The sequence below is a fragment of the Melanotaenia boesemani genome, chromosome 22 (genome assembly GCF_017639745.1).
Source record: "Melanotaenia boesemani isolate fMelBoe1 chromosome 22, fMelBoe1.pri, whole genome shotgun sequence".
Lineage (NCBI taxonomy): Eukaryota > Metazoa > Chordata > Actinopteri > Atheriniformes > Melanotaeniidae > Melanotaenia > Melanotaenia boesemani.
Window position 1 is genome coordinate 17,974,215 of NC_055703.1, and position 26,465 is coordinate 18,000,679.

General features: G+C 37.2%; 3 protein-coding genes across 3 annotated transcripts; all 3 read left to right on the top strand.

The window, feature by feature from the left end:
• Positions 1–5,857: 5,857 nt before the first annotated feature.
• On the top strand, positions 5,858–13,732 carry laptm4a (lysosomal protein transmembrane 4 alpha). The gene is made up of 7 exons (XM_041975990.1): positions 5,858–6,092; positions 8,569–8,689; positions 10,543–10,619; positions 11,633–11,755; positions 12,456–12,551; positions 12,731–12,829; positions 13,162–13,732. The coding sequence occupies exons 1-7, from the start codon at positions 5,964–5,966 to the stop codon at positions 13,234–13,236; spliced, it is 720 nt and encodes a 239-aa protein (XP_041831924.1). The 5' UTR covers positions 5,858–5,963; the 3' UTR covers positions 13,237–13,732.
• A 1,588-nt stretch (positions 13,733–15,320) lies between these two features.
• Positions 15,321–20,258, top strand: matn3a (matrilin 3a). The gene is made up of 6 exons (XM_041976445.1): positions 15,321–15,545; positions 17,479–18,054; positions 19,017–19,142; positions 19,571–19,669; positions 19,883–19,952; positions 20,048–20,258. Exons 1-5 carry the CDS (start codon positions 15,365–15,367, stop codon positions 19,936–19,938), a joined length of 1,038 nt encoding a protein of 345 aa, XP_041832379.1. The 5' UTR covers positions 15,321–15,364; the 3' UTR covers positions 19,939–19,952; positions 20,048–20,258.
• A 4,322-nt stretch (positions 20,259–24,580) lies between these two features.
• On the top strand, positions 24,581–25,899 carry ttc32 (tetratricopeptide repeat domain 32). The gene is made up of 3 exons (XM_041976446.1): positions 24,581–24,729; positions 24,931–25,097; positions 25,383–25,899. The coding sequence occupies exons 1-3, from the start codon at positions 24,614–24,616 to the stop codon at positions 25,508–25,510; spliced, it is 411 nt and encodes a 136-aa protein (XP_041832380.1). The 5' UTR covers positions 24,581–24,613; the 3' UTR covers positions 25,511–25,899.
• The last annotated feature ends 566 nt before the right edge of the window (positions 25,900–26,465 follow it).

Here is a 26,465-nt window from a genome sequence, read left to right on the forward strand (position 1 = left end):
TGGGTCAAGGCAAGAAAATGAAACGTTTGGGCAGCAACTAGTTCTTGCAGTAAGTAAATGATCTGAAATTGTTCAGGGAGTAACATCAAGCTAAGTCAACACTGAGGAGTAGCAAGGTCATTGTCCAGGTATTAAACTGAGATTAATAATAAAAACCTAACTAATCATTAATGGGAAATTTTAATATTTTTTCATAAAAGAAATGATTTATTTGGGTTGGACTTGCCACGTTAAGTCTGTATTTACTGTTTCCTCATTGTGTGGTGTTGAGTGTGAAGAATGATCCAGTATATTCAGCAACTTGTGCAGCATTGTTTGTACAATCGACTCCAGAGGCTCTGGAGTTGTTCCCAGCACAGAGCCAGAACTTCTGGTTTGTTCAGTTTCTTTAAGTGTCTGATACTGCTGCCACAAAAGATGGCTGCAAAGCAGATTGCACTTTCCAAAACAGACATAAGATGAGCAGCATCTTGCATTTTAAAGGATCTCAGCTTCCTTAAGTTTCTTACATTGATGATGCTCTGTTCCTCCAACTGTAGAAGGTCCCAGGAATATGTCGGCCTCAACAACCTCTACTCAGGAATTTCTTTTTGCGCTATTCTGTTCTTCCTAAAATCTACAAAAGTCTGAGGTGTACAGCATGAAGAGAAATGGTGAGAGTACAGTCCCCCCATGTGTTCCTGTACTGATGACCACCTTCTCAGATGGGGATAAGGTAAATAGACAGTACATATGAACTACTTATTTCTCTCAGAAAACAGATGTGAAAGGCTACAGGATCTACCTGGACTAAGAAGGATTCTTTCTGTGAACTACATTAAAAATATGTTTTTGAACATTTCTTTTGAACCTGTGAAAAGAATTTTGAAACAAGGAAGAAACATCCACCTAGCGTTTGACTTTCAGCTGCTTTTTGGCAGTATAGCTACCTTTGGAAAAAAATAACGTGACCATAAAAACAGAGAAAGAAATCAGACCATATACCTTAAATTAAGTATAGCTTCTTCTACAGGCCATCACACACTGATTACGCCTTTTTCAACATTTCAAGTGATACCAGGTGTGTGCCAGTCACTGATGTATGATTGGCACCTAAATGATGGAGTTATTGGAATAAGATTCTGGAGCCAGTAATGATCCCATATCTCCAGAATCTGGGACCTAACACCATCCTCTAGGATGACCCCACTGTGATCCCCAAAGCCAGGATCACAGTACCATCAGAATTTGGGGGTTGAGAGGGTGAATGGCCTGTTTTAAGTCCAGTTCCTAACCCCACTGAGCACTTGTAAGATCTGGTTGGATGTGCTGTGTGTGCCAATGCGACCAGCCACAGTGGCTGACCTTCAACAACCCCTGGTTCAGGAATGGGATACCCTAACAGCAATATGTGATCAGGATGGAGACCAGCATGAGGACAGAGTACCAAGCTGTTGTGGTTGTGGATGGATCTTCCAGATTTACTGAGGTTCCTGACTGTAAAAATGAATAAAGTGTTAAAATACCCAACACGTGCTGTTTAGTACTTTCTCTTTGGGAGAATGACTCATCAAGTCCACCAAGCAAATCAAAACATGAGTGAATAACAACAGGAGAATGGAGAATTATATGTATAGATGTCTGCCATTTCTCTCAAATGTAATGACTGCAAAGTTATTCACGGCAATGTTAATGATAGTTACACACCGAAACCTGCAGTCAGGTGGAGCGATGACACATTCAGGTTTTGATGATGGGCGGGGTGTGGAAGCTGGATACCAGCAGGAACTCCACGTTCAATGGCAGCGTTTCCGCTGAGTTTGGAAAGAGGACGAAGACAAAAAGCTCAGATACACCTGGAACAATGCAGTTACCTCTGAACGTCGCTGTATTTATAATTTTGGGATTGATCAATCCTTTCGGTGTGTCGGTAAGTCATTTTCATTTGTTTAAACTTTTTGAAAACGGAGATGTTCTCTCGAGCTTACCAGTCTCACTCCCTGATGTTAATCAACGGATCTGACTAAATAATCCAGGGCTTGAATTTGTTTATACAAATTTGAATAGTTCAGACTAAACTTCATTGGTCGAATTTGCCTTATTCGTGGCTACTTTTGCTTTCTGTTGTGGCTTTTAAATAATGCAGACAGACAGAGTTTGCTTTCAATCTCAGTTTAAGCATAACACTAACATTTACCATAACCTTATTTACTATATATATATATATATATATATATATATATATATATGTGTGTGTGTGTGTGTGTGTGTGTGTGTGTGTGTGTGTGTGTGTGTGTATTATAAAGATTATATGCAGTATGCAGTAATCTTTGCTATACTAAGTCACACTTGTGTTTAAAAGGTGTGACGTAATTGAGGTTGAGTGGGAAATAAATAACTTACCTCAAACACACCATAGAAACTAAGTCTTGTACATTTGACATTTCTGACTGAGAATCGACCACAGTTAAATCACATTACGAAGGAAAAATAAAACCAGTCATCTACCAAATACATGCATGGAATTAAAATCTAAAATCTGCTAAAACAAACAAACAAAAAACTACTCTGTGTATTATGTGGACATGCAGTTGATCTTTTAACTTGACAAGTAAGACAGGATGAGTTTTCTCAGTTTTTTTATTTAAATTTTATTGTCTTTATTTATGTATTCGTTTTTTAAATAATTTATTCAGCTCATATGTTCACTATGTCCTTTGTGTCACTCAGCATCTACCTGCAAAATTCAGACATAAACATTTTGAATTTGCACTGAAATCTGTGGCAAAGTTTTTAATGTATAAAGACCATTTTACAGCTCAGCTTGAGTTTGTAATAACTGGCATCCTGACAGATTACTAATAACAAACAGAAATAATACTTAGAGCAACAAGGAATTTGTTTCAATGTTTTTTTTTTTTTTTTTTTTTTTTTTTTTTGTAACATCGAATCTCCAATTAACAGTGGAGCAAAAATGTTTTGAAAGATAAAATATATTAAAATGCTGAAAAGCTAGTGTACTTATGCTAAAGTAGAATACTTGATCCATTGTAGTAATTGTAGGCCAGTTGTAAGCTTGTTGTGTAAGTATAAGAAATATGATGTTACACACTATGAGACCACATTTTTTTCTCTGATAAGGTTTTTGTCTGTTAATAAGAAGGTATTTGTCCAGTATTTATTGTTGCATTGGTTCTTGGTCTAATATACAGTACACTGAACAAATACTGACTGGACTAGAAAATCCCATCTTGCAATGTTTGTTAATAATTAGTCAACAAAAATGAGAAATTAGATGTCAACTTATTAGAAAGGGTGGAGTGATTTTCCCACTTACTGTTTTTTATGGAGGATTATTACTTGCATCTTTATGGGTTCATCATAGAGGGCTTGTGTTACTTCTTCAGGACTTTGGATTGTTGGCCTGATTTATTTCTTTATTGCCCTCATTAGAGCAGCAGCTTCATTTTCTCCCTTGACCTGTTGTTTTTGTCTCAACTTATGAAAAGCAGCCCTGTCTTCTGCACCTTTAAATATCCTTGTTCATGTTTTTTTTTCTATAAAATTAGCTTTTTGCAGTTCCAGAAGAGCTGGAAGGATCTGGATACAGCCTGGATGGTTCTGGTTCAGGAGATGGGCCAGAATCAGGTAATCCTGAGTACTATATTACCTATGTTTATCTTATTCTATATGTAGTTTAACAATATTCAAAAATCATTTAGCATATTCCCCATTTTTTTATGTTGTGCAACCCTAGTTGAAACATTTTCAAAATACTCAGGATTATAACTTATCCCGTCTCTTCTGATTGCAGTCTCATGTGATGAAGTTAAAGACAAGTTTGAGCCCAACACCTCTGGAGTAAGCACATGGGAAGGAAACAAGAATACTTTTTAATTATAGCTACATATAACAAGTACCTAAAATTTGGAACAGGAAACCACGTGACTGTTTATTTATTCTTTTTTTTTTTTTCTTCTGCTCAAGTGTTCTTCAAGCTGGACCTTGGACTGCACATTTTGGCCTGCAGGTGTTGATCTATCTGAGTCTGTTGTTTTGTCAGACAGCAAGAGTATCCTGAACAGCCCAGAAGTCCGTGCAGGTACTTTGCAAAAAGCTCTTTGAAAAAGCTGTAAACTGAGTTTTTATTGTAGCTCATTCATTTATTTTATGTATTCAGGCTTGATCGTTGGAGGAGTAGTTGGAGCTATAATTGGGGCTGCAGTGTCGACAATACTGATCTACAGACAGATAAAGAAAGATGGAGAAAGAAGCCAGAAGAAGGCTGCAGATGAAGATTATCACAAACCCATCAGGGAAGAAGTTTTTGTTTAACTGTCACATGACAGTTGGGTTTAAAACTGAATACCACTGAGACACTTTCTATACCAGAAGAGCTACTGTAAATTATATTGTTCTTATGTTTTTCTTGCACTTAAACCTACTGTTGGTGGTTATTGATCATATATTTATACTTGTGATAAAACGTGAAGAATTATTATTTTAATTACCTCTTTGGTGTCACTTTAGCAAATGTCTGAGACTGGTTGTGCAAACAGTTGATGTAGCAGACAAATATGTCTTTTTAGAAATGGTTCAACCAAATAATGATCAGTGATTAAATTGATTCAACAATACTTCACTGTATGGTTGAAAGAAGAAACAGAAATGTCCAATGCAAAAAATAATTAACTATCAAAATGTGGCAGTTGTTGCTTTCATGCAGACATTTTGTAGCAAAACCAACTTGTCTACTGAACTTCAACAATTGTAATCAGTTTTGTTTTTTTTTTCCTGCTCTGACCTTTCTTCAGGAACGTGTGGGTGTTTACATAAGGCTTAAGAGGCCTTTTTTTTTTTTTACCAACACTATATTGCAAGCTGCCATTTTAAAGAAGCATACTGTAGGTGCAATAGAGCAGGGAAGCCTCATGCATTCTCATTTGTTTGGCTTTTGGCATTTACAAATGGGTTATGATGTATATATTGAATATTAAAAAACAATAGATAGGAAACAACAGATAGCTGTTAGAATTTAATTAATATATGCATACATTTTTTTCATGATATAGTTGTTAATAAAACAGCTTTGTAATAATTTGATCATTGTTTGTCATTTATGTCCATGCATTGACATTACATACATACATACATACATACATACATACATACATACATGCATACAGTGTGAAGTTTACACACACACAAATATGTGTGTATCAGGTCTGGAGGACCGGGCTGGCAATGTAGGTGAACCTTTGTTGAGATCATAATTACATAGGAATTAAAAAAGAGTGATGATCTAATTACAGTTGTGTTGACTTTTTTGTTTTAAGGGGAACAGAGCTGTTGCTAGTTATCCACTGGACATATCAACCTAATATAAGAATTATTGTCCACAATAAGTCTGCGAAGAAGAACTGAATCTGGGCACATGGAAAATGACTTCAGTGTTGATAAGAAATTCCATGACTGCCTGTACTAAACTGAATTAATCTCAACTACATTTTCAATAAAGGGGAAAGGAATTGGAGCTTTACAGATACTCCTTGTTCTTAATATTTGGCATCAGCATGTCTGTTCTGTGGAATAAAGGGATTGACCATTTAATTATCTTTAGAAACTTAAAAGATTCAAGCTCTGAAAATAGTTTAAATATCACTAGACCTAGACTACCCAGTGTCAGCCATAGTTTAACCAGTCTTTAGTTTTTTGTTCACTTTTGATTCAGTAGATGTATAGTTATTAAGATAAATACAAAGCTGTTTTGGGTTAGTTTTCAGCCGCTTCTCCGCCATTGGTTTAAACTCCTGTCAATCATCTGTGATGTTCCCGCCTGTTCCTGTCTGTCAGAGCGTTTGTTTTTATTCGCGGTGCGCGCAGGCAGTGCGCAGGTTGTCAGGAAAGAGGTGGGCGTTCCTCTATGTTCGTTTGCTGACTGTTGATGCTGAGAAGATTTTTCTGCTTCCAGACACGCTCTCCAGATGTTTCTCCCTACGCTTGTAGAGGACATGCACCATTTTAAACCAAGTCGAGATCGACTGTATACCACTCGGTGTTGCGGTTGTTGCCACGTTCGAACGGGGACCATCATCCTGGGAACATGGTACATGGTACGTAAGATGGTTCTCGAAAGCGGCTAACACGCTAATGTTAGCTAGCAGTGTTGTTAAGTCTGCACAAGTAACAGTTTGCATAATCTTTGGCTCTCCGACAGAGTTAATGGCTTTTAGAATTTATTTTGATGTCTTTCCTTTACTGAAATGTTATCTGGCTTCCAGGTTTGACTCTTGAAATATCATTTACTTGGCTAAGTAATGCTAACAGGATGCAGGATTAGCAATAGCTTATCGTTTCGGCTAACTGGCGTACTTCTAGTGTCACTTAACTTTTATGTTGCTTCCACAAAACTAACTAACCGACCAAATATAATCGTTATCTGTTAGTTACCTGTGTCTTGTGAAATATTGATGTTTGCTTTTGTGACATTGGATTTGTGTAGTTGAATTTCCGCTAACTTTAACATTACAGGCTTGTCCAATCGTCTGAGGTAAAAGATTGTACTGTTATTAATTGTCTGTACATATTGCCGATTTAATATAATTTAAAGGATATAAATAATAACGATATTAATCATAACGATATTAATAATTTACAAATAAACGATCTTTCTGTCTACTTGTTATCGCCCTCTAGAGCACAATTTTTCTTCCCTGTTTTAATCACTGGATTAATCTATTTTGGTTTCCCCACAGCACACAACAGATGTTTTGGGATTTGGTTGCGTCCCCCTTCCAGCTGGACAATATTTGATTAATTATCTCACATAAACGCAGTTTCTCAGTTTCAGCTAAATCACGGTAATTTGGTACTCAAACCTGTCCTTAGTAGTGAAGCTGTAGTTTCTGAATATAACAATCAAATTAAAACTTTAATTATTGGTTAAAGCACAACTCACGTTAACTGATTATGAAAAAAATGGAGTTCTAACACGCAAACATCACAAAACCTGTAGAAGCATGATGATTTTGAGTCTCCCAACTGTTCATACTGCATCATTGTAGTGGTTTTGAAACCTCATAATAATCATCTTTTGTGTTTCTATTTGGTGGGAGATTATTTTATTGTGGTTATGTGTCTTTCATATCAAAATTTGGCTGTTCTCAGTCAGGTTAGTCACTTTGTACTTATTTCGGTTAATTCTTGTGTTTAAGGTCTAATTCTAATTAATCCTGAAATTTTGGGCCGACATTGCGTTTTTTAAGAATTTGTACAATGTATGTTTTTAAATTGCAGCTTTCCCAGTCTACATGATGAGCAATGACTGGGCAGGATGTTGACCTCACATTGCTCCGTCAGTGTGTTCCCCACTTGTAAATGGCTTTTGATAAAAGCTATGTAATGTAAAGGTTTTGGGATAAGACCATGAACCAGGATTCCACAGCCCTGTGCTTAGTAGGCCCATCCCCCTCCTAGTAGTCGGACCATGGCTACTGTGGGGCCAGGCTGGGACATGCATACCAGCTGACAAATTTCAGAGACAATGGCTCTTACATGCACATTGTCTGCCACCACAACAGATATCTAATTAGTTGCACTGTGATTAAAGAAAACCAAATGTTTTAAGCATTTATTGGATAGTAAAGATAAAACATTTTACAGCTTCCATCGTGTTAATCATGGAGGTAAAGCTGCTTCCTCTTAAAACTGCACCTGTTTTGCTGGTTTTTAACTAAATTACCCGTGTGTTAAATGTTTATACGAAATAAAAGCAGAGATGCTGGTGTTTCCAGAGCTCAAAGATGCCAGGGTACCAATGCATGGCAGTGGTTAGGATTTTAAAACAGTTTGGACACAGCCTTCGTTATAGCTTGGCTTGCAGCGACTTTTGTTTTGTTTATTTATATTTATGACAGTTAAATAATCAGGACTGAGACACAGAGTATTTTATCTTCAGTTTCTCAGAGTCTTTGTGACGTCTAAAATGATCTCATTTAGGTCATGTTAACAAAAATGTGTTAATGTATCTCTAGTTTTTGCGCTTTTGGGAGCTGGATGTGCATAATGCTAGAAGTTGAACATATTTCATAACCTAACTTTCTCATATTCAGTGTCCATCCACCTTTTTTATGCCATTACCCATTTTTGAGAGTTTTATTTTCAAGAGTTTTATTTTTAAGGGGCCTTTCCAGTTAATTTTTGTGGATTCGATTAGTTTAATCTTTTTTAATTAACTTTTTTTAAACTTATAATTTAATGCATCCAGTTTTAGTTTTTCCCCTGTGTTTCTGCCTCATTTATAACCACCAGTTTATTTATAAAGTGTATTTTTTTCCACCAGTGCACTACTTCTTAGATATGCAGAGCCTTTTTCTCAGATGCTGGGGCGTTCTTGAATAGTTTCACTCCCACATTATGATAAAAAAAGTTCAAGGTGAACTTCATACAGTGCTGAGATAAAGTTGGAATTTACTTTTAAACATGCACTAGAAATAAGTATTTATGTAGAAGCAAAAAAAAAAGAACAAAAAGTATGCTTGTAAGATTTTTTTTGTCAGCAAGTGTGTTTCCCACCTTTCCCAAACTCAGGTGGTCAACCTGTTGATGGGCATCCTGCTGACTGTGGCTGTGACCCACCCGGAGAACGTACCCACTATTGACTTGCAGTATGAGGTCATTGACCATTACTTCGCCTCTGACAGGATGTCTGGTAAGCTGGAAAATATGCCTGAGAATTATTTCACAGTAAACACTAAATTGTACCAAATCTTGTTTAGTTTATGAAGTTTTTATACATTAAAAGTAACCTTCATGTCATCCTGAAACTGGTTATTCAACCACCAAAACATCACCAAGTAAACATTCACTCCATTGCATTAGAAAATGAATGACAGACTTTTCTTTTAACCGCTCTTCGCTTCAGTAAGCTGCAGAGATGCAGATGATAATTTTGCAAGATATTTTTCCACAAGGTCATCAGCTACCCGCTAGCTATAAAACAGAGTTAAACCATTTAACTGTTGTTATGAAATATAGTCACTTGTTTGAACAGAAATTTTCATTCTTTGATAATTTTAGTTTGGCCCAGGTAGGTGTTGGTATTTGTACGTGCTGGGGCACAGCTGGAGGAAGTCCCTGTTCTGTCTGGATCAGAGTTGTTTATTCGGTTGGCTCGATGAAAGCCTCTTTGTGTGTGTGGTTTTTTTTTTTCCTTTTTTTTTTTTTTTTTTATGTCTTTTGTTGTCATTTTTTTGGGTAGTGACTCAGTAGTGGATGAGAGGAAATTACTGCTGTGATATGACCTTCCAATAGTAGGATCATGACAACAAACAGGGCTGCAGAGGTTACTGTCAGCTGAAACTATTTTAACATTCAGACTACTTCATATGTCATTCCCCCCACACTAGTGTATTCCAGCCTTATTACTCAGCATTCATTTTATTCCCCTATATAGTCAGAGTTTAAAAGTTACATAACATGCACAGGGAACATCTGAAAATGGCTCATGTTATTAAGTTTGGATTAAATGGACGGATCGCCTGTGAGATCCAGCCACTAGACAGATTGGTAGATATACAAAATACTCTGCTTCAAGTATTTTTATCTAACATGCTCTTGCTGGACATGAAGATTAAAATAGATCTAAACTTCTTAAAAATATTCAGAATCAATTAATCTTTTAATATGAAAAGTTAAACAGCTAGGTGAAACATGTGTCATCTAATACAAAGTCCTTTCTAGTTTGCTTTCAAAACTGGTGAGGTTGTTAAAGATCTTAATATTTTGTGAAGAATTTAAAAGCAACAATATAAAAACGCCTCACATTTTATTCAGTTTAAATTATTCTTATCGTTTCAACATTTCATAAGCCAAATAACCGAGAATAATAGATGGATAAACTGATAAAGAAATCTTGTCTTTACAACTCTGCTCACAAATAATTAGTTACAGCATTTGACAGAAAAAGGAGATTGAGTTGCATGACATCTTTCAACCCCACTAACATTTTGTCAGTGCGTTATAGGAGGGAAAAGTATTGAGCAAGTATAAATGTATGGTTTGGTTACAAAGTATGTGGTTTTGTACTCAATTCAAATATAGCAGTTTCATAATGGTGCACACATCATTCTGCTTGAACTACTGAATAACAAAAGAATATATCTGCGCTGCATTGCTGTAGTAGTTCTCACACAAGCATCTCCAATGCAACAGACAGAACAGTTGAAAGCAAGAGTCAATGATGTGGAGAAATGAGGATAAGAAAGGCTGACCATTTAATTATCCCAGACTGAGTCTCATTCTTATCTTTATTGATACTGCAAAGCTGAATTAGAGCAGCTTAATGCTCCCCAGAGCCTTACTATAAAACAGACTGAGCTTGAAAGATATGAACCATGGAGGCTGTCCAATAACTTGTATGCAAATCCCAGCTGCTTCTAAGAAAGCAGGACAATATCCATTCACCCACAGTCATCATAAACTCGCAGATAAGACAAAAGATGTTTTAAATTATACTGTTGCCTGCATTTAGCAAGTGTATATCTTTTTTTTTTTCTCATATAGAAAATGCCTGTGTTGGATTTGCCATTTCTCTGCTGATGCTCACTATCAGTGCCATGATGGTGTATGGAGCCATTACTGTAAGTATGCACTCCAGATATGATGCTCCCAATTTTTTTTTCTTTGTTTTTTGACAGTATATGCTATATTAAAGGCAATGCCATTGGTTCTTATGCAAATAGAAAAAAAGTACAAACACTCAAAAAAGGCAGCTTTAAAGTTGTGTAATAATAGCAGCAGTGTTGATGGGTAAGTAAGAAAACAGGAAATACCAAAGCACCCTCCCTGTCTTTTTAACTGGATATTGAAAGGAATCATGACGTTGTTGGACTGTAGCACACAGTGCTGTATTCTCACTGCATGTCATCTTCACCTCACAGGCCTGCCTGATGGCATCAAGACTGACAGGTTTGATAGCTTTTTGACATGAACCCGTATTAAGCTGCTAGTCGGGTTGATTGTGCAGTTAGTATGACACGTCTGCAGAGGGCATTGTTCATGCAGATAGTTTGTGCAAGAGTTGTGCTTTAGCTGTGCAAATAAATCCTTCCAGATAGCAGTAGCAGTTACTCTTTTTTTTTCCAACTGGAGTGTGGCGAGTTTCTCTAAATGTCTGAGTCTTGATCATAATATACCAAAAATATTTTCTACATAAAGTAGTTTATGCCAAAGTTAGTGTCCTGTGCTTTTGGTAGACAGAACATTCAGACTGTCTGTAGTTACCAGTAGAAAGGACCACTTTGCTGATTTTTCAACCTTTTCTCCGTGTGGTGTTCGTACATGGTAGTAAGGATATTTTTAGCGTCAGCAGAAGCCAAACATCTGTGGGAAAATATTTTAAGTCCCTCAACGAAGAAGTACACAATTAGAATTCTAAATTTAGAAGAATGAAAACAGGGTTTTTCTTTGCACTAAAATGAGATGTGGAGTGGGGTTTTTTTTTGTTTGTTTTTTTTTACATTAATTAATTAATCTAAACTCATATTGGACAGCCTGGAGATATGGTTGAAATATATACATTGTGGTCCCTCTAAGATCAACAAGGATTCTTTCACTTTGAGAATTTTTTCCTCATCTGTTTCCATTTCCTCAGCACCGTGATGGCTGGCTCATCCCGTTTTTCTGCTACCAGCTGTTTGACTTTGCTCTGAGCTGCCTGGTCGCCATCAGTTCTCTCACCTACCTGCCCAGGATCAGGGACTACCTGGACCAGCTGGTCAGTCCCAACAGTCCAACATCTGATCCCGCTATTGACATCATCTCAATCACCCTGCACCCCTGTTATGTTAATGTTGCCGGAGAGTCTTGAATCATGGCCATGTTGACTCATTTACTGCTCTGTGTGGTAGTGAAACTGATTAGTTCACTTATAAATTGGCATTAAACGCATTAATTTGCTGCAATACTGAGCAGTTCAACTGCATTTCCACTACTTAAAAAAAAAATCATACATTTACACTGTGTAATTATCTGGAAATAGTAGACATGCCCTATACACATGTTTTAACTAATTTTACAGATGTTTTGATAACAACTTATTAATTTACACCTTCTAAACTTAAAAACTTAAATGACAAAGTACAATTTATGCCCCATGTGGTAATCTGGGTATGAGTATTAACCTGTACTTGAGGAAAGTTTGAAAAAAATACACAATTTATATAACAGAGACTCTGGGTTGTTCAAAGGAAATGTATCCAAAAGCTCTTGCATCCCAACTCACAAAGAACAATCAGGTCTTTTTAATCAGAAAAGAAGCGGACTCTTTTGTTGCTATATCAGTTTCAAGCCCCCATGGAGGCCATTAAAGTTCAGAGTTTTCTGTTATTGATTGACTTTGTGTGTTTAAGTTGATGTGAACTGAATTAGGTTTATTGAATATTTACTGTCTCACACTGTGTTCTTTTCATCCTTAGCCGGATTTCCCATACAAGGATAATCTCCTCTCTCTGAACTCCAGCTGCCTGCTGCTCTTTGTTCTGGTCTTCTTTGCCTTCCTTATCATCCTCAAGGTCAAACACTCATTGATTGTTAGACATGGTTTATATAGAGTTTCTTTTTAGAAACTTTCTAACATTTTGTCGTGTGCTTATTTAAAGTCTAACCAAGAGTTAAGAGGTGCACCAAAGGTGTGTCTTCAGTTTTTGTCAGCGTAATACAACTGTGGTCTTAACTTTTTTCTACCTTCCAGGCTTATTTGATCAATTGTGTGTGGAACTGCTACAAGTATATCAACAACAGGAACATGCCAGAGATTGCTGTGTACCCAGCTTTTGAAACTCCTCCTCAGGTATGCAAATCTCCTCTCCTCTAAGAAACTACTAATTATAACACACAATGACCCAAGAAGCTGAGCATGTAATGCTCATGTCAAGCCAGCAGGTGGCACTGTAATCGCATACTGTGACTTGGTGAATACCAATCTGTGTATTTGGCAGTAATGCTTGATCATGTCAGGAGAGAAACATTAGGGACAAATTTATGTCTCTACTGTGCATCATATCATAGAGTAATCAATGTCAAATATAGTTTTTATCACTTAAACCAACTGAATCTGCTTCCATACTGGCAGCTTTGCTCAGAGGCATGTATCTAATCAGTTTTTGTTCGTGTCTTCTCTAGTACATCCTGCCAACTTATGAGATGGCAATGAAGATGCCAGAGAAGGACCCACCTCCCCCTTACATGCCAGCCTAAACACCAGCCCTGTTGCCAAAACAACACACAGCCATCATATGCATTCCTACATTTCCTCACTAACCATTTCTGAACACCATTATGCCCTTATCCCCCCTTTCTGACTCACTGTGTCTGTGTTAGGCCTCTGAAGGTGTTTTCATTCAGCCTTTCCATTGTATTACTTTAGAGTGTCTATAAAGCATCCCGGAGATGTGAGAGGGAAAAGGTGGGGAAACTTAGGTCTGTGTGAAAATGACTGAATGAATGTGGTTTGAGAATGATTGAAGGATCACCTCCACCCTTTCCAGCCTACACCCCTAAGCCTTTTTTTATGTCTTAGTAAAAGGGATATGTGAAAATTAAATAGCTTGAAATGTTTTCATCAGTCCAGCATCATCCTATCAATAGATCAATATATTGTATGAAGTGTTAAAAAAAAAAAGAAGAAGAAAAAACTATGACAATCCACTTATTAGTGCTCTTGTTGTTGAATTGTTATGGTTTTCCCTTATTAGTACGACCTAGACTATTTCAGCTTAGTCTTGAATTAAGTCTGTAGCACTTTTTTGTCTTTTATTTATTTAGCTTTGCTGTGGTTCAGTTCACTGCCACCCCAGACGTCATCATCGCCCTGCTGCTCTGATGTTTGAGCAAAGCTACTGAGTTTTCCACGAGAACAGAGGGCACCGATGATGGATCATTCTCTCAGCTTCTTTCTCACTAGACATCTGGAGCAAACGGCTAGTCTTGTGAGCATTAGTTGTTGCATGCTTGCCGGCACCCACCTATTTTACTGATAATATGATTTTAATCCCAGTGGAATTACATTTGACTTCAATAAACATCTAAGAAAAAAGTTGTTCTTTTGTCTTTTTATTCATGTCTCGCATACCAAAGGTAAGGCATTCTCAAATGGAGGTTTGATGTTTATTTTTCTAATTTTACATCAATAATTGTTCTCTACAGTAACACATCACGTGATCTTGACTAGAATAATTATCATAGTTATCATAGAAACAGGCTGTACAATGGTTCATTACAAGTAGGTCCCTCAGCTGGACCTTTCTCATGCATGTTCTATCCATGCATATTAAACTTTTCTGGGTATGCCAACTTCCTCCACATTCTTGGGTTGATGAGCTAATTAGTGTTTCCAAATTCTACCTGCATTGGAATAAGCAGGTTAGGCAATGGATGGATGGATATTATGTAAATTTGATTATTAATTTTTCTTTTATTCTCATACTAGTAAATACAGGCTTGCAGATTAATTCTGTCATATTACGGGATCAAAAACTACAACTGATAGTTTGATCATTGCTTATGTGGGCTTGGCTAAAAGATGCTCTTTAGGTGCAAGAATACAAGAGAAACGTAGGCGTGTTTTACCTTCAAGTGTACAAAGGATTTTTTTTTTAAGTTCTGTTTAAAGATAAATAAATATAGCATCATACTTAAAGCTTAATATTGAGAAAATAAAATATTGCACTGGAGAATGTTTCTCCCTAACAGACAGTTGCTGGTACATGTGTCTAATTTGCATTAGAATGCATACAGTACATCTATTCAAGGCAGTACTTAATAAGTTCAGAAGCTTTTGTTTTATTATTTATTATGAAGTTTTATCAGAATGAGAAAGTCAGCAGCTTTTGTTTCACTCCTGGATGATTATTCTTATAATTATGAAGTTGCCATCTGAACGCAGTTTGGCCAAGTATTCAATTTGTTTTTTTTTATCACGTTTTAGTAGATGTTCGGGTTTATATTATTTTTTATATTAAAACCAGTTTTAGAATTTATTTATTTATGGTATAGAAATAAAATGTTTATATAAAAAAAGAGTGAAAAACGCTTTCATTTGAAGGCAAACAACAAACAGTGGATGTAGAAGAAATACTTTGTTAATTAAAAGAAAATAATAAGCTGCTACCAAATGAAAAACAGCTCGTGCCGTGCATGACGCAAACAGGACAGTAGCGCACCGTGTCCCTCAGGTCATGTCCCACCTTTGGATTGGACGGACAGCCTGACGTGTCTCTCTGAAACCTCCTCATATGTGGAGGCAGTCGGACCCCCGTTGAGCTTACTGGATTTCTCCTGGTCCTCAGACGCGGAGAGGACATAGAGGGAGACTCTGTAAGCCGACATGAGCATGAGGATGAAGCCTTTTCTGTGGAGCCTCCTGTACTGTGCTGCGCTGCTGCTGTCTGATGTCGTGCAGGCCACATACCACCTGGGGTTGGGGGATCCTCAGCTGATAGCCGCACAAAGTTATGCTCAGAGCAGACATAATGGTCGTCCACCGCTTAGGACCCTGGATCCAGCAAGTAAGTTTTCTTAAAACTTTGTTCACCAACACAAATATCCAGCTAGCATTTATGAGTCAAGAAAAACAATGAATAGTGTCGTATGTAATTTATTCATTATAAGATGATTTTTTTTGTTACAACTCCACAGCTTAAAAAAACTTAGCCACCATCAAAAATGTACTTGACCACAAATACAAAAATTGGAAAGTACATAAAAATATGTACAAAATTAATCACTTTTAGTTGAATTATTTTGCCTTTTTTTTTTATCTTTGTATAAAACGTATTTCCTACTATTTAAACATGGAATGATAATAATAATAATCATAAAGCCGGTTTTGTAATTTCACCAGTTATTTTTTATCAGCAGCTTTCAGTGAAGAATAAAATATTTTTATTTTAAATTCAGTAAAGGAGTGGATTTGATTTGTTTACAAGGATATAATGCGTAATGTCTGTCATGTAAGTTGTGAAACTTTAAACACATTTAGCTAGAAAAGATAATTTACCTGTCAATAATTTATTCTTACTGGATTTTCCACTTTTCTCCAATGCATGGCATATCTTAACTGTGGGGGTTTCACAAGTGTTTTGTAACATAAACTTAGCTTGTCAGAAACAACCCACTTTGTGGCTAAACACACTCATATTTCTACTAATCATAATTTATCCATGCTCCTGAAATATAAATGTGATTTTGTTTTTGTATATTTCACTAGCACTTGCTTCATAACTCTCCTGTTTGTCTATCAACCTACTAATTTTCTCTATTACTTCTTCTTTCTGGTGGGTCTGTAGATCACAGAAGTGATTACACGTATAGAGGAAGGTATCATTACCACTACCAGCCACCAAGGATCTCTCCACCAGTAGTGTATCGTCCCATTCCTCTATCTCCACCAGTGACTCACCACAGACCCATGGTCCCTATGCCGCACTATCAACACAGGTTCAATGGACCAGTGGCACCACATCCACATTTGCATCACAAATTCAAAGGTCTTTCTCCACCAGCTGTTCACCCTCATCCACATCATAGGGTCAAAGGTCCTTTCCATTACAAACCCAAAGGCCCATGTCTGACTAAATCAGCTCCAACGGTACCGCTGACACCTGTGGTACTCGTCCCCCCTACCGTCCTTCCAACCCTACCAGAGCCATCAGTGCTGCCAGCTTTGCCATCAACTACCGTGACAACCACTGCAGAGACCCCTGCTCCTTGGACGCTACCGGTCAGTACCCAAAGCGGCTTCATCACCACCGTCAGTCCTGTGGAGACAGGTAGAATATTACCAGTCAGGTTTGCTTTCCAACCCAAGCAATGCTCTTCAATGCTTTCCAGGTCAGATCTTTTTGTTTCGCTTTGATCAACGGGCTGTTATTCACCCAGTTAAATATACACTTCTCTTTCCTAATGTATGTTAGGTAGCTTAATAAGGCTGCAGCTGATTAGGAGAGGGGGGTTTCTAATAAGCATGTAGTTAGAAAATATACAAGTCAAAAACTAATCTCAGATTTTATTAAAAAAAAAAAAAATTAAACGAGAAGACCTGATGCTAAACTGCAGAGATGAAGTCTGATAATATGTGTATGTGATCGAACTGGCAGGGACCCTAACATTGTCTCCATGTTCAGGTGTGATGTCTCTTCACGTGTTGGACATCAAGCATCCTTTCCATGAAGGAAAATGAGATGAGGTGTTAAAACTCTGAAATGATGCATGGTATGCCTTTAAGCATAGAGCATCATTTTAGCACAACCAAAGCGTGCAGAGATGCACACCGCTTTCCTTTTGTTTTTCCTATGAGAGTGTGTGTTGTGCATCTCAAAATTTATGTGTTTTAAAGTGATTAACTATATGACTGTCACTGTGAAAGTACAAACAAGCTGTGATGTTTCTCTGTTGAATATTAAATGTGCTCATTCCTGCCATGGTTTGGTTAATCACCAGAGACAGACTCTGAGTGCAGGAGCCGTCCCCTGGACCTGGTCTTCATCATTGACAGTTCCCGGAGCGTACGTCCTGCTGAGTTTGAGAAGGTCAAAATATTCCTGGCTGACATGGTTGACACACTCGACGTGGGATCGGATGCCACCAGAGTGGCTGTGGTTAACTATGCCAGCACGGTCAAGATCGAGTTCCTGCTCAAAGACCATTTCAACAAACTGGACTTGAAGAAAGCCATCTCCCGCATTGAGCCCTTGGCAGCCGGCACCATGACCGGCCTCGCCATCAAGACAGCAGTGAATGATGCCTTCACCGAGCAGTCTGGAGCCCGGCCTCGCTCAAGGAAAATCTCCAAGGTGGCCATCATTGTTACCGACGGAAGACCTCAAGACCAGGTTGAAGAAGTGTCTGCTGCAGCCCGGGCTTCAGGCATAGAGATCTACGCAGTGGGTGTGGATCGTGCAGACATGCGTTCTTTGCAGCTGATGGCCAGCATACCTCTGGAGGACCATGTCTTCTATGTTGAGACCTACGGCGTTATTGAGAAGCTCACCTCCAAGTTCAGGGAGACGCTGTGTGGTAGGAAAAAGAAAAGCCTGCAAGACCTTTTCCCACCGTTAAGTCTGGTTTTAGCTCCTCAGTAAAGGCACCTACAGTCTACAGGGGGGTTCGTTGGAGAATGTGGATCATTTGTAATGTTAATGGTGAACTATAACCTTAGAAATGATGAGGAAAAATACAAGAGCAGATGCTCTCAGCCCCCACATGGACTGCAGATGTCAATACTAGGACCTGATCGTTCTCGCCAGTTAAAAGCCATGTAAAGTTTGGGGCCAAACAGTCCTAAACTTTCTGTGTGTCTTTTGTTAAAGGAAAAAATATATATATTTTTTTATAAGGAGATTTGTTTTGTGATCAAAGCATCTTTATGCTTTGAATTGATGTCTTTGTGTTTAAAATGTTTCAAATGTACAGTAAAACCTCTTTTTTCAACAACAAACCAGTAGTTCAGATTTAAATATGTGACTTGACTACATGTTCATGACAGCCTTTCTTTTTTACACATGGAAAATTTTTCTTAAAGTCTTCAAAGATTTTCATTTACCAAGTTTGGGGGAAAAAAAAATTGAGGTTCTGCTGTAAAGTTCATCCTTTTTTTTTTCTTGTGTTTTTCGTGTTAATATCTGGTGTTTGTCTTGTCTCTTTATGTATGAAGTCACATGTCTATGTGCTGTCAATGTTGTGCTTCAGGTTTCTGTGATTTTACCTGTGTTGTCCAACACACAGCAATTGGCCTTGGCTGAGATGTGGTGAAGCTGTTTTAATGGACAGTTTCCTACCACAGGTGTGACAGTTATCTAAAGAAATTGATGAATCAAAGCAATTTCTATCAGTAAAACTCCATTCTAAAAATTGATTAGTAAATAGTAGTTAACTTTTGCAACTACAGAGCACAACCATACCTATTACAAGCCAGCACATAAAACTGTACCCATGCTGCCATCTTGACAGCACCATCCCTTAATCCCGGCTTATTCTAGGTGTGGACCCCTGTGCCATGGGACATGACTGCGAACACATTTGTGTCAACAGCAACGCCTCCTATTACTGCAAGTGCCGGAATGGTTATATCTTGAATGTGGACAAGAAAACATGTTCCCTGAAACGTAAGAACATACTGTATAGATTCCTGCAGCTTTTTTGCTGTGATACTAATGCTGCTCAAAAAGTAGAATTAAAGTAGAAAAGCAAAGGGGGAAAAAAGTAATGTGAAGGAGATTGTTGGCTTTTAAGCATGGCTTCACAACATCACAACCAACTGTTGCATACCTCCTGACTCTATAATTCGCAGTAGTATTTGTTGGACAATAATTGGGTAATATTATAGAATTAATGTTGTGGCAAAATGTTAACTTAATATTTTATTTGTACAGTTTTTACGTTATAACCTGCTGTGAAAATCTGCTTTCATTCCTTTGAGCTTGGGTTTATTCTTGCCTAGTCGGAAAAAGTTGCCTGGGTGGTATTCTGTGTGCTTTTTCACTCTCGACATGAGCTGTTACGCTGATGTGAAATTTGCTTTCTCTTGGTGAAGAGGTGAAGGTGGAGGTGGTGGAGGACCCCTGTAAATGTGAGGCCAGACTGGCGTTCCAGAAGCAGACACAGGCGGCCATCCAGCAGCTCACAACCAAGCATATCCTTCCTGTTATTTCAGATGGGAGCCGTTTTATTATAAACAGTCTCTGGAGCACATGTGACTGAGCGGTTAGGTGGTTAATTTTGCCTGATATTTCTAATATTACAGGGATGTAATGCAACAGTGGACAATCACAATCTCTCCTTATCTTTTCAATGCTTTTTCTTTTCTATTTTTTATTGTTAAATGAGTTTCCTTAACTGATCAAACTAGCCAACATCGCTGGGAGAATAGAGCATCTGGAGAACATGTTGGGCCGTGCTTAAATCTTTGCTCAGTGGTGAGTGTTAACACGTTTTTTTCTCAGTGACTGGTTGTATAAAGGTTCCCACCTACTGCACACAATTTCACCTCCTAATTATTTACTTTCTGCAGAAGCCGCAGACGTCTACAGACTCTTCTGTCATGGACGTGTTTCCTGCCATCCCTGGTCCAAAACAACATTACAGAGTTCAGCCATAAAGAGAAGCTGGGATTCACAGCTCAGCTATTGAGCAACAGCATCTGTAGTTTTACTATTATACAATATTATAAACTATTATGATTAATACAGCTTTACAAACAATAATTGAATATTGTGATTTTTATTTAACTCTTGAAAATGCTACTAACATTTTAAAAATGGTGCATGACCATATTTTGACATATAATAACCAAATATTTGGTTGTTTTTGTATCCTTTTTGTATAAAGATAAATATGTATATAGTAAAATTTATGCTATAGAGCATTTATCACGTAAATGTTTTTTTACATTATTTTTTATATAGTAACCTGTTCAAACTGTTAAATAATAATAATAGTTTGTTTAATATCTTAAAGATGATGAATTGTCACCTTTTTGTATTTTTGAATTTTATAAGATGACATGTTTGCTAAGATTTATAAATGTAACAAAAGTTTAAAAAACCACATGATATAGATGTTATTGAATAAGGCTGATTTTGATGGTGCAGTATATATGTGACAAAAATAAAGCAAATAAACGTTAAATAAAAAAAAACGTTACTGAAAGTCATTGTGAAGGATCATTGCAGTAGCAACATCCTGTTGTACTGGTTCTATGTTGCTGAAGCAGCCTCTGACTGAAGACACCTGTTAAATCAATAAGACTGGGCACACATGGATAAGTTCACACAGTCTTGTCCATTATGTTTAAATAATGTCCGCTCTGTACAGCTTACATTGTGGCTAGTGGCTCCAAGGCAGTCCCCATCACTTAGCTAGCCCATATATTGTTCTGCAACTCAAACTTTTAATTGTGTGGTCCACTAGGGTAGCAGCATCTCAACTGCCATAAAGAAAAATATTCAATAAACCAGTTATGCTCAGTCCTATTCCTGACCCAGAAGACAAGAAGAGGCTAGCCAAGCTCATCACTTTCTTCTCTTCTCTCAAATGACAAGCTAATTACTACCTTTAACATTTTATCTCTACCAGGCAGACTAGTTGTTGTTGCTGTTGTCAACAAACTTTGTGGTTATAATTATGGTGGAATTGGGGTAATTGGTGTTACATATAAACAATAGACGGTGGAATTGCCATGAAGCACCATACTGCTGATAACTGCAAAACATCTCTGGCTTCAACGGACTATGTTTTGAGAAATGCAAACTATTTCCAAGAAATTTAATTATAAACTCAAGATGGGGTTGTTAGTTAGATTCGCTCCCTCTAATGAGTGAGATCCTTTAAAGAGGTTTTTTATAATTACATAGACAAGATGCCAAGTTTTAGGTAGCAAGCTTATGGATGAAAACAGCTATCTCACACAGAATTTTTACAAACGAACAAAAACAAAAACCCATCAAAGGATATCAGCAAAATGTCATTATGTTTAGTTTTCACTTGACTTTTTACATTTTCAAAATGACTCACCAAAGGTTTAGTTTAGATTAAACATTAACTGCTGTGTCATTCACAATAATTTAGTGTTTCTAAGCGATTTTAGAGGCTCCATTGGGAATAATGACAGGAGATAAATCAATTTACAGTTATTGTTTTTATGCCATGCAAGAAACATGGATCTGAAAGTTCTTTCAGTTCCTCGAAACATATGAAGGAAAACATGGTTATTAAAGCTTTGATACATTTTGTTTCTAATGTTGAATTCCATTGAAAAACATTCCAAATTAAAGTTATCATCATGACATAATATGCTGTTTTCTTTTGTAAAACGATGAGACACTTAATTGCTGCAACTCTGAAAATTTCAAAGAACCTGAAAGTTGTGGAAAAATGCATCTGCAGGTACAAAAGAAGAATGATGTCTTTCTCTCTTATATGACTGTACATTTTTATGTTATACATATTCATCTATGTCACAATATAAACATAAATACTATAGTAATGGTCTGACATTTCTAATAACAATGTGCTATAGTTCAAACTGCTCCAATATTTAAGGTCAGGCGGCGAATGACTTCTTCACCCCTCATCAGCAACACACTCATCAATAACACAACATACTGTCAAGCTTAACTAAAGTCAACAGTTTACTCATGACTCAGCTGTTAATTTGACTGCTCTGAGTTGATAGTTTGATCAGTATGTTCGTAAACCACCATCCGTTTTTGCACCCTGTTACCACACTCATCTTTCCACCACCCTTGGTGTTGCCAAAAAGACAACAGAGAGAGGTCATCGTGTAACCCCTGGAATGTGTTGGCTTATTTGCTCGAAACAGCACTGACAACAGAGGGTCTCTGTCCACGGCGTCTGTGCAGGGCAGAGAGTCAACAGCCCAACGTTTGCCTCTGGTCTGGCTCAGATCCTCTCTTCCTTCCTTTAACCAGACAGCTGTTTTATGTTTGTTTGCTGTTTCAGCTCATGGTTACCACACACACAGGCGGTCATAAAGGTGGCCCCACCAGTGTTTCTGAGGGAAAAGATGAATGGGACTCACATGCCTCTGAGAAGTGGAAAAGACACATCAAGTGTGATACAATACTTCCCTGTTCAGGAGGTTTGACAGAAAGATGAGGATGAACTTGAATCTTGAACAGGTGTAGCCTGGTTTTATTGATGTGTCTGCTGTCATAAAGGGATGCTTTATTGAGGTTGCTTTTAATAAACAGTCCATCATTCCTTAGAAAACAGTTGAGAGATGGCTTGCAGCAGTATTGAAGTGGTAACATGTTACCCTAGGCATCATTAAAGGAATTAATTGTACACTAAATCTAACTAATTATTATCTTATATTTGTGTTTCTTTAAAAAGTGTAAATACTGACGCTGACTTGTGTTCGGTTTTTTATTGTCTGACATCAATGCAACAAGAAGAGCCTGGAAAACTACCGAGAAAACCAGGCTTTACTTGAAAAATCCTCTTACACATGCAGCTTCAACTTTTTTTTACATGTTATCATGAAGGATTAGCAAATTCTGGACATTTTAAGTTAAATTATATTGACCTCTATTATCATATATTGTATATAGAAAATGAAATATACTTGTTTTCAGTGTAATTAGTCTTTGTCCTTTAGAGAGATAAATTTATGTTCTGTAGGTAACTGGAAATGATCTGAATGTAGCTACACACATAGATCTTTGCTTCACACACAGTCATATGCATGGGGCTACCCTTTTTGTCCTCTTCATTATCCAATTCAAAATAAGTTTTCAATAAGTTTTATTTGAGACCAAAACTGAAAAACATTATACTCCAAACATTTTTAATTACAATATTTTATTTATTAGAAAGGCTGTAAGTGGATATTGAGTCAATCAGGTGATGAGAGCTTATTTTCTCTTACAGTACTTTGGATCGTATACTCAAATCCTACTATCCCAGCCATGAATGTGACCCAAAATACCATATCAAAGTGCAAGAATGTACACTTATGCACTAACGTAGATCTCATCTGACAGTCTCTTGTCAAGCTGAAAAATTATTTGATGCACTGAGACATTTGACTGTAGTGAAAGGAAAACTGTAGTATAACTGTAATATAAGTACAGTTCAGGAGTCTGTCAGTGAGGAAGACACCCCTCCCCAGATGAAAGTGCATGATGGATGGATGTCTGTCCTGCTTCTGCCAGACCAAAGTGTTCTTGGATACTTTGTGTTAATTCTCTCAGCAAACAGCAACATTTAGGCTCTGAGGCTGCTGAACATAAGAATCTTTGCTTTATGTTGCAAAATGAACCTTTTTAAAGCTTACCTGAAAGTTTAAACAGTTTTGCATTATCTCAAAGAACAGCCAAATTGAACATTTCATGTCTAACACAGTGACTTTGTAGGATTTAAATGCACAAAAAATGAATAAGAAATAAATAAATAAAACACAAGAATACTCTTCAAAACATTTGTGTGTGTTTCGGGATGCAGAAGTCAATTGATTCTTGTGACACTATGTTACTACTATGATTTACTACATTGCTTAGAAATATAGTGGGCTATTTCCATTTTCTCAACAGCAGCCAGGTGTCTGCAGCCTTTTCCTCTTGGTCACATCAGTCTGTTTTATTTGTGTCTATTCATCCACACAGTCTGAAGATAAATGAGCCGCAAAAGGGAAGTGTACATCTGCTGAGCCCCTGTTCTATAAGGTGTCATTTTTCACCAGAATGCTTGACATCTTCACCTGGGAGATTGCCTTAGAATTTCTCTCCACTTTGTTTATGGGTTACCTCCTTGTTGCGCAATTATAGCAGTAAACTTCAACTTTGTGCCTCGACTGGTGTTAAAAATATCAGGGGACATGTAATAACAATGTTTAATCTCAAGTAGAAAAACATAATCATTTGTGCTTTATTACGATAGTATAATACAAGATATTAAACTCTTAAATAAAAAAGTAACACATTTTTTATCATTTTTTTTATGATTACAGTGGAAGCCCCACCTATATGCAACGGACTAAAATATGATTGGACTAGCTCTGTTGCAACGTCACTTCCGCCAATATTGCATAACATCACAAACCTTCACTTTTAGCTCCATGGAGGAGAACAGTTCCCAAATACTGGAAGAGGCGCACTCTGAGTTTACCAAGCGTAATTTCAAACAGGCAGAAGGGCTTTATACTAAATTAATCTCTTCCTGTTTGCAGTCCAGGTACTGTTTGGGAGGTTAAACCGGCTAACGGTTGAATCTTGTAAGCTAATACCGTGTTATGTCGAATTTTGTTGTCTGTAAAAATGGTTTTTTTTTGCTAGCTGGTAGTCCACTTGTTAATATTTTTTTCTTTATCTTTCTATGTCATTTAAACTATCACTTGTTAATAAAACAAATTGTTACTGTCTCGTACTCGTACAGGGAATGTGAAGCTGGTAAGTTGGCCACAGCTTATAACAACCGCGGTCAGATAAAGTACCTCCGGGTGGATTTTCATGAAGCAGTAGAAGACTATTCCTCGGCAATACAGGCTAACAGCCAGTTTGAAATCCCTTACTACAACAGAGGACTTATCCACTATAGATTAGGTAAGAATGTACCCCAACTGACAAAGAATACCAAAGTAAAATTGTATGACTGTGATTAACAAGCCAGACTAAATTAAATAATCTACTTCCGCCCTGGACCTTAACATTATAAATATAAATTATTGCGGATGTATCATTTGCACACGAGCGGAGTTGAGTCACTTTGGTGTGTGCTTCTAGAAAACACTAGATGGAGCTGTGTATTTGTAAAACAGTTTAAAAGGTAATTCTGCACAAAGAGCTATAAACTTAATGTGTATTCATGCTGCTTATATTTTCTTACAGGCTTTTTTGATGACGCCAAAAGTGACTTCCAGCGAGCACTAACACTCAATCCAGATTTTGAAGATGCCAAAGTGAGCCTGCAACAAACACTTCTGGACCAGCAGCAAAAGAAAATCCGTGGTTACTGACAGTCTTAAACATCTTTATGTACTAAGCATTGAGGAGCTTGATTATGCAAAGTGATGCTGGTTTCTGACTCAGTAACACATGGAGCATTTTGGACAAATCAGCTTTCCTGTTTGGGGATAAATATGTGGAGTTTATTACCTGCATTGATTGCATTTTTAAGTTAAAAGTTTAATCAGTTTTAAAAGAATGTCTCTTTTTCCTGGTTGATTTTTTTTTAATATAGTTCAATTTGTGTTTTGCTCTCCTATATGTGTTTCCACTCTGGGTTGCAAGCCCTTTTAAAGATGTTAATTGCAAAGTAGCTAAAGGTCAGACATGGTTTTTGTCTGAGATAGTGTCTCTTCTCCCACACAAATCTTTAATAAAGATGTCCCATATTTTTGTTTTACTTGCTTGTTTTTCTTTAATTGTTTGGCTGTCTGTATGGGATAAGGGTTATGATATTTATTCTCTTAACCAATCAAGCAAATGGAAAAGTTGACCAAATATTTTTGTCAGTTTACAGTAAATATAAGAACAAGTTTTGTCTTAAGACATTTATTAATTTTTGACATCAGGAAATTGGAATAAACAATATAAGCTTTCCAAATGGAATTTTTCTAAAAATATTCTCTTTAATCAAATTGTATGTATTTATCCCCTTTTATGTTTAATATAATTGCCCCGGGGAGGCCCAGTTCACTCTTTGAAAACCCCCGCCTTGCCCTATAGACACTTTTGTGTTGCACATGTCAATACAATGTCTATTTGTCTGCACAAATAAGCTTTAAATGAATGAATATGCACCCTGCAGCCAGATACAATTCAGTTTCAGGTCTGTCAGTCAAACTGGGTCACTAGTTGTGTGGCAGGTGGGTAATTTCTCGAGTTAAAGTGCTGTGTTTCATATGTATGCAGGCTGGGGATTGTACAATGAATCCAGTTAGATCAGCTTGCCTGAGTATTTTTTACTGA

What these genes read in the sequence shown, in the direction of transcription:
- laptm4a (XM_041975990.1), top strand. Translation starts at nt 5,964, where the DNA reads ATGTTTCTCCCTACGCTTGTAGAGGACATGCACCATTTTAAACCAAGT. An exon ending in TCCTGGGAACATGGTACATG is followed by an intron (nt 6,093 to 8,568) that starts GTACGTAAGATG and finishes TCCCAAACTCAG; the next exon opens with GTGGTCAACCTGTTGATGGG. An exon ending in CCTTCCTTATCATCCTCAAG is followed by an intron (nt 12,552 to 12,730) that starts GTCAAACACTCA and finishes TCTACCTTCCAG; the next exon opens with GCTTATTTGATCAATTGTGT.
- matn3a (XM_041976445.1), top strand. Translation starts at nt 15,365, where the DNA reads ATGAGCATGAGGATGAAGCCTTTTCTGTGGAGCCTCCTGTACTGTGCT. An exon ending in GTTCAGGGAGACGCTGTGTG is followed by an intron (nt 18,055 to 19,016) that starts GTAGGAAAAAGA and finishes GGCTTATTCTAG; the next exon opens with GTGTGGACCCCTGTGCCATG. An exon ending in GAAAACATGTTCCCTGAAAC is followed by an intron (nt 19,143 to 19,570) that starts GTAAGAACATAC and finishes CTCTTGGTGAAG; the next exon opens with AGGTGAAGGTGGAGGTGGTG.
- ttc32 (XM_041976446.1), top strand. Translation starts at nt 24,614, where the DNA reads ATGGAGGAGAACAGTTCCCAAATACTGGAAGAGGCGCACTCTGAGTTT. An exon ending in TCTTCCTGTTTGCAGTCCAG is followed by an intron (nt 24,730 to 24,930) that starts GTACTGTTTGGG and finishes GTACTCGTACAG; the next exon opens with GGAATGTGAAGCTGGTAAGT. An exon ending in ACTTATCCACTATAGATTAG is followed by an intron (nt 25,098 to 25,382) that starts GTAAGAATGTAC and finishes ATTTTCTTACAG; the next exon opens with GCTTTTTTGATGACGCCAAA.